Below are 7,729 nucleotides of genomic sequence, written 5' to 3'. Positions count from 1 at the left end.
TGGCACTTCCCTGGAAAGACAGCGGCCTTCATCTCAGAACAAACCTGCAAGGAGCCTGTTCAATTGCCTGAACTTTTTCCTAATCACATAATGCCTTTCACTGGGAGAGATTATTAATTTGCTTTTAAAAAGAATAGTTATGAACCCAAGGATTAAAATTAATGATTTGAAATGTAATATCCTTGTTGGAGAAATCCAAACATCCCTAACTACTATATTAAGAGAAATAAGTATACACTAAGACATGTATCTCTCTACAGACGTGTTTAAAAGAAAGAATTGAGTCTTAGACAACATTCAGTATCTAAAAGCTATCATTTTCTCTCCAGTTTTTGACCTGAAATGTTACCTGTGGCCATTGTTTACTTCTATTCTAAAACCAGCGACAGTCTGTTGGGGCACTATGTATCTGTTATAATAAGAAGTGCAGGAAGTGCATTCAATACTTTACGAAGAAAGTATTTTTATATATTATGTAGGCACAAAGAAAAAAGTATTTGAGGTCATGTAGTATGGTGCATGGATGGAAGCAATCCATGCAACATGTTTTACTTCATGTTACACTCCTCACCCGCAGTTTTGACCTACTGTATTTACTTAATATAACCACTTCATATTTGGGAATATACCCTGAACATTTTTTTCCATTACTTTGCATGGACCTTTTTATACTGTTTAAACTTCTCCAGCTTTCCTTGTTTTTCTGATCTCCTAGAGTCGTTAACCAATTACAGCTGGGATCAAGGCCAAAACCAGCTAAATATCACAACTGAGATTATCTTAAGTGGTACCTTAGTTAAACTGCTGAATAATCTTTTCTCTAGGGTTTAGATAAACATTGGCTGAGTTTTCTTATAACTTATGCCTTCCTAAAGGTCCTTCCTTTTTGCTTTACTGTTTATGTTCTTTTCTTTTTATAAAGCTTCCTAGGGAAGGTCAGTTGGAGTCCCACCTCAGTCACACAACTGCAAATTAGGATAGCCCCTTTCCTTCACAGACTTTCTCGGGAAAAAATGGAAGATAAGTTATATTATGGTCTCTGTACAGCTTGCCCCCAAATCACTAAAAGCAACCATTTCAACAGATCTCAGACTGATCGCTCATCTTATTTTGCAGTGACTCTGGATTATTTTACATTTTGCAAGAAGAAAAGCCATTATCTGCAGTTCACCTACTTGCAAGACACTGCCAATAGTCAGTTTGAGTTTCTATGCAGTATGTCAAACCAGAAATCCATGACATAGAATGACCTGACAACAAAATAGGTTAAACTTTTTCTTGTTAAGCAAATGTTTCTTCCTCCTCACTGCTTATATGAGGAAGAGGTGGCTTTTTCTTCTCTAAAGCAATTCCATCTTCCTTACTGTGAGTTAACCACTAGTGAAGTATCTTGAGAAAAATAGAATCTTATCTCAGGAGTTTTAATCTTAAAACAGGAAAATTCTGCTCCAACTAGGAAAACTCATCTGATTTTCCCACTGCAAAAATACAAATAAAAGCAAAACAGACTACAGATGGAAATGTGAAATGACAGAGAACAGCAAAACAAGCTATTACAGTATATGATATTGATTTCTTAAGCTACATTTATTTATATTTCTGCATCACAGAAGAGACTGTTACAATGCATTCTGTAAGTTGTAAAAATGTGTCTTTCCCTGCTTATTGATATAGTACTGTGCCTCACATGAAATGTTTGGGGTGATAATGTTCTTATCTGACTCTGTTGTGGAGATGTATCTGCTCTCAAGAGGTGGGGAAGATAACTGTGTTTACAAAAGCAGGTTTCAAGAACATGCATTACAAAGATGCTCACATATGGATGCAGCCGCACAGTATCACAGTACCAGCAATTCATTGTAACCAAGCTTTTAATGTAATTTATAAAAAAATAGAGTTATTTACATTTGCAACTTATTTGATGGCATCCTCTTTTATTACAACATTTGAATCCATTAATAAATGACACTTTAACTCATTTGAGAGCAAACTTTCCAAAGATAAGCATACAGGAAAAATATTTAAAACATTGCAAATTCTTGTTATTTTGCAGCATCATACAAACTCATTCTTTTCAACACATGCACCCTTGCCATACAGTAAGCAAAATTCCCTTCCAGATTAAGGTACAGAAACTCTGCCACAATTCTAGTGACAGTCCCACATTCTTACATGTGGCACTTCAAGATATAACCAAAGGAATTAGTTTAATTCCAATGGATGGTAGCCTAAATGCAGAATGTGGCCTCTTACACAATTCTAAGAAAATTCTGGTTAAAGGGACCAAAAAAAAGAAGTATGACTATACTTATTGCATAGTTGCAGTAAGCTAGATCCGTGAATACAAAGGCCATCAAAATATATTATAAATCTATCTGAGTTTCAAAGCTACTTTAAAATACTGTTTTGATTTACAATAAAAATAACACTGTTTGGGGTTAGTTTGTAGAGTTGTATTTTGGTCCATGCTGTTAATTCTATATCATTATATTCCTCTTTCATTAGTTTAAAAGCCTCAGAACAGCAGGTCCTCAGGCAATTGTAGGAATGATGAAGCCAAGTCTCAGACTTCAGCTGCTGCAGTCAGTTCATAAAAAGTCTAATTCCAACTCCCTCCCTTCTTTACTGCTTTAAATAAACATCCCTCAGAACTCTAAGGGAAAAGAATGACAAGGGACACAGATTTAACACTGTTAGAGATGGGGGTTTGTCCCCATCTTCTAGTCCTGAGCCGATAAACCACAGCTCTTAAGAATATCCATCCCATAAAAAAGATCAACAACAATTAAAAATCTTCAATTTATTCTGACTATGCAGTAGTTCCACATAATCTGCTGGCTGTAGAAACTTCTTTGGTATCAGAGTCAGGTCTTCCTGAAACCACAAATGGCCAAGTCTGTAAGCAAAAAGAAAAAATATTTCATATTAAAAGAAAGTTTATCTTCGTATGAAACTGGAGCTTTATTACTGATAGATGTCTAACTCTGGTTCAGTTGCAAACATGTCATCATGTTTTAGTCCCTGTGGGAAGCACAGAGAGAGCTGAGTTCCTCTAACAAATATTTTCATTACGTTTTTCATTATAATTAAATGCTCCACAGAAGGGCTGCAATGGTCAGCAACAGATTGTTCTCATCCAAAATGCAACGTTTCTCTTGCTTTGCAACTGTTTACATCATTTAATAAATAAAACCATATCAAATACTCAAAAACAATCACTCTGCTGCATATAAGTAACCTTTTTACCCCGTGACCAAGCATCGGGCGTTTAGTTTTGGCCCGATGAACTCATGACGGCTTGCTGGTGCTCCCGGCCAGCCCGCAGACCGAGTTACTCCTTTTTAGGACACTAAGCTTGCCTAATGCCCGAGGAATGTAGTTCTTTAAGGTCCCCTACTCTGACTCCCCAGGACTGACACACCCGCCATCACCGAAGGTCAAGCCCGGCGCTCGGGTCGCCCGCGGAGCGAGGGTGGCTGGGGATTCACCAAGCAGCCCGGGCCGCCCCGCCGCTTCTTCCTGGGAGGGCACGGCTTGAGCGCTGCCAGTCGAAGCCCGAGGGGCTGGCCCTGCGGGGCTATCCCGGACGGCCCCCTGGGGGTTTCCCGAGGGTGCCCCTCGCCGCGCATCCCGCCCTCCGCGCCCCCCGCGCCGCGCCGTACCAGGTTGACTGGGTGGACGTAGCCGTTCTCGTAGCGGTCTTCCTGCAGGAGCTGTCGGAGGTGGGCGATGTAGCTGGACGCCAGGCGCAGTGTGTCCAGCTTGGAGAGCTTGGTGTCGGGCGGCACCCAGGGAAGGCTCGTCTTCAGCCGGGAGAACGCCTTGCTCAGCACCCGCATCCGCGCCCGCTCCCGCGCGTTGGCCGCGTTGCGCTGGGACTGCTTCCCCTCGGGCGGAGGCCCCCGCGGCCCCGACACCGCCTTCTTGCCCCCGGGGCCGCCACTCCGCGCCCGCTTCCTCTTGCAGCCGCTGCCCGCAGGCCCCGCCGCACAGCTGCCCTCGCCGTCCTCCTCCTCCTCTTCTTCCTCCTCCTCCTCCTCCTCCGCCGCCGAGGAGTTGTCCCCCGAGGGATAGAGATCACCGCGGGGCTGCCGCTTGGCCGGCGGCTGCGGGTAGTCCAGTTGCAGCGCTCTCAGGTCCATCTCGGGCAGCTCCTCCGCCTCGCTCCCGGAGCCCGTGGACATGGCCCCGGGCGGGCAGGGAGGCGGGCAGCGCGGCAGGCAGGAGGGGGCGGACGGCCGGGGCGAGTCGGCCCAGAGCGGGGCGTCCCCGCCGCGGAGAGTTCGTACCGGGGCGGGGGCGAGGGGGGGGCGCGGAGGGGGGATGCGCCCCTTGACAGCCCTATATATCGTGTGTCCGCGGAGCGAACCATCTGCCGGGCGGAGGGGAGGAGAGGGGCGCGGGGGGGAAGAGAGGGGTGCAGAGGGGGAGGAGAGGGGCTCGGGGCGGAGGAGAAGGGCTCAGGGCGGGGGTCGAACGCGGCGAAGCTCCGCGCCGGGGGCGGCGCCTCTCCGCGCTATCCCGCGGTCCGCGGCGGGGCTGGTGCGGCGGTGGACAGAGACAGACCCGTGTGTGGGGGCGCACACACGCGGGAACATGCGGGGACGTCTCCAGGTGTGTGTGTGTGCCGAGTGAATAAACTCCTTTCCCCTGGGACAGACCCCTCTCCTCGCCCCGGAGGATGTAAAATACTTCCAAGACTCGTACCGCCGGTGTTTTCAGGGGGAGCGGGGCACTACTCCTTATCTCTAAGGCTGAGTGCGACCCGGAACTGCTCCCAGCCCACCTACACTCGCTCTCTTTCTTGGTTTTCCTTCGAGGGTGGGGGATATTCCCAACGTATAAGCTGGTGCGTAGCCCCGCTCCCCGCAGCCGAGCGGCGCGGCAGGACGGTGTCCCCTGCCCACTGCCTGCCCAGCTCCAGGAAGCGATCCCTGTGCCCCCACCGGAGCGGACAGAGGCAGCAGGAGACGCGGCACCCGGGGGTGGGTGTACGATGGGTGGGGAGCAATACAAAAAGCCGCTGGGAACGTGCATACTGTGGTTCGATAGTGTCAATAATTTGGGGTGAAGCTACACACGGTAGAGAGTGAGTATACCGTGTCCAAGGGCTTCTCCGTCCTCAGAGCAATTGATTAAAACCCAGTTTATTAGGCTATGTACACCTCTGTGTCACAGAGCAAATGAAAAGAGAGATCTTTTCAAGCTACTGGCTAGAAACAAATTCCATAGTACAACTTTTAGAGAGTCCACAGGCAAGTGGAGGACGCCGTATCCAATGGAAATACTGATATGCAAATTAAACAGGGGTATAAATAAATAAAAAAAAAATCAACCATCAATTCGTATTCCTCACACTCCCTCAAAACATCCCTTCTTTTCTGGATGAAGAACTAGCGCTTGGTTCCTCACTGGCCTTCACAGCCTGGATAGAGTTAACCAGAATAAAAATGTAGTTCTCCGAAAAGAACCTAATGACTACAACAGGTGGAAAGATCTTGTCCCGCAATTTTTGCTCACGCTTTTTCCCTTCCATTTCCCTCCCGGCCGAGCGGAACCTTCCCGGCTGCTGCCACGCAACTTTCCTGGCACCGCCGGCTGCCTTTGCACCCAGCGCTTTGGTCCCGTCTCCGGCAGCCTTGCGGGTTCACTGAGGCCGCTTAATGCTGTGCAAACCCCAGCTTCACCCGCTGGGGCTAGAACCACATCAGAGCCGGGTTTAACGGCAGCCTTTCCAAGTGAAACTTGACATTTCTTGAACCACCTAAACAGGCAGCTGATCTTGCAACTGGATCTCTTGAACTTGGTTTGACACTACGATGCTCAGGTTGGGTCCCACACGCTGCACGGTGAAAGGGCAGAGCGCCGGACCTTGGGGTTGCTCTGCCTCCCCAATTAGCCTACATTATCCGTATAAATATATATATATATATATATATCTTATATACATATAAAGATACTGCAGGGGAAGACATATAGGTTTACTTTTTCCCCCCGTCTGGGTTGTTTATACAGGTGCGAGCTGAACGCTTTCCCTGCTAAAGATTAATGGGAGAAAGTGCTGAATTTCTTTAAACAAAGAAGAAAATGGTACCCAGTTTTAAAAGCCGCAATGGCTAATCTCACCTTTCCCGCCTATCTCTGCCTCAGCGGATTAAAGGCGACGCATAATGGATACTTCGGCGCATTTAATGAAAGGATTGAGGGCGTGTGGAATAGCCAAATTCTCAGATCGTCTTTGCCTACTTCCTGGATGAGAAGGAAATGCAATGGAATAAATCCGGAATGAACGTCCGGGGTTACTTCGGTTTTACTCCCAACAAAACCGAGCAGACCTGACTCCTCTCACATCTATCAAACCGCTAATTTCTGCGATCCTGATGAAGATATCATTTTCAGGATAAAGGCTTTGATGGGGCCAGGGCATTACGTCATGCTTCCATTTGTCAAGACTTTGATCCTTTATGGTCTCTGTGCTGAGTGGGGAAAAAGCCACTGGTATACCAGGGCAGCATTTTATGCTTTACCGTTATCAGGTGCAGTCCCTTTCCCCTTTCTCCATTAAAAGTTAAATCCACTATTTGTGCCCGAACTCCGAGACCAGTATCCTGCCCTGTTTCACGGTCCATTCTGGGTGTGGTGCCGAGGCAGCCTGGGTTTGCAAAGCCCAGCGTGTGCATGTCGAGGGATTGGAACAGCAGCTAAAACAGTTCCTGCGTGGGAAGAAGCTGCAGAGAGGCTCTTCCCCAGGGAGCTTTGCCTCTGGCACCGTTGTTGGCCCCGAGGACACAAAAAACTGGCCTTCGCAGCGTATCTCCGCTGAGGGGAGATCCCTAAATTGGAGAGGTGCACTGAGACGGAGTTGAGTTTCTTTCTCACACTTTTCCACAAGGCATTTTGGTAAATAAATGCAATCAACCCATCCAAGCAACAAGAAGTTCACGAAAACTAGATTTCTCCTTCATTTTTTAATATCAGTTGAGAGGTTTTCGCTCCGCACCTGAGGACTGGCAAGGGCGAAGAGCATCCCTGGACAGGCTGGGCAGCGCCTGTGCCCGGGAGCCTCAGTCCCCGTGGCGAAAGCACGACTCTAACACCCCTGCAGGTGCCTGGGATGAGGCAGAGGGGGTATAATTATTTAATTTCCTTTCTAAAATTTCAGAATAAATTATAGCAAAAGAGAAAAAACTGAGCGGAGGCCAAGTCTGTAAAACCCAGATTATCTCCGAAGATGGGAGGGGGAACTGCTAAAAGCCCTGTGTCTTTCACCTTCATCCTCTGAAGTGTTGGCAGCGACAAAGCAGGGTGGAGGAAGATGATGTGTTCGCGATAAAGTGCTTTAAATAAGGCTTTCTTTTGGCATTTGTCCTTTCTTCGAACTCATCAACGTTACCGAGGGACTTCGCCCCGACCTGAAGTGCTCTTACACATTTTCTGAAAGACCTCAATATAACAAGAGTGTTTTTATTCATTTTCCCGAGGTGGTGAGACAGGCAGGATGTCTGGAGGAGATGAGAACGGTGTCTGGCAAAGGATATCAGTCTTCATCTTTCCACAAGCGACTACAACGCACATCCAGGCTGCGTGAAGGGCGTGCAAGGCTTCTGTCACGAAGGGATGGATGCTTGACATCGCTGGTCCAGTAGGAAAAGCAGGTGGATGAATTTACCTTTGCTAAATGCCATCTAGAGCAAAGACGCTCAGATCGCCCGAGGACGCTAAAGGCACC

General features: G+C 47.5%; 1 protein-coding gene across 1 annotated transcript; it reads right to left on the bottom strand.

Annotated features, from left to right (window-relative positions):
- Positions 1–1,624: 1,624 nt before the first annotated feature.
- On the bottom strand, positions 1,625–4,348 carry MSC (musculin). The gene is made up of 2 exons (XM_064660253.1): positions 3,663–4,348; positions 1,625–2,896 (listed from the first exon to the last, which is right to left on the bottom strand). The coding sequence occupies exons 1-2, from the start codon at positions 4,182–4,184 to the stop codon at positions 2,810–2,812; spliced, it is 609 nt and encodes a 202-aa protein (XP_064516323.1). The 5' UTR covers positions 4,185–4,348; the 3' UTR covers positions 1,625–2,809.
- Positions 4,349–7,729: the final 3,381 nt, after the last annotated feature.

Source organism: Pseudopipra pipra, chromosome 1, assembly GCF_036250125.1.
Source record: "Pseudopipra pipra isolate bDixPip1 chromosome 1, bDixPip1.hap1, whole genome shotgun sequence".
NCBI lineage: Eukaryota > Metazoa > Chordata > Aves > Passeriformes > Pipridae > Pseudopipra > Pseudopipra pipra.
Note: the sequence above shows the minus strand (reverse complement) of the source record. Positions and strands in the feature narration are given on the sequence as shown.

What these genes read in the sequence shown, in the direction of transcription:
- MSC (XM_064660253.1), bottom strand. Translation starts at nt 4,184, where the DNA reads ATGTCCACGGGCTCCGGGAGCGAGGCGGAGGAGCTGCCCGAGATGGAC. An exon ending in ACGTCCACCCAGTCAACCTG is followed by an intron (nt 2,897 to 3,662) that starts GTACGGCGCGGC and finishes TTTTGCTTACAG; the next exon opens with ACTTGGCCATTTGTGGTTTC.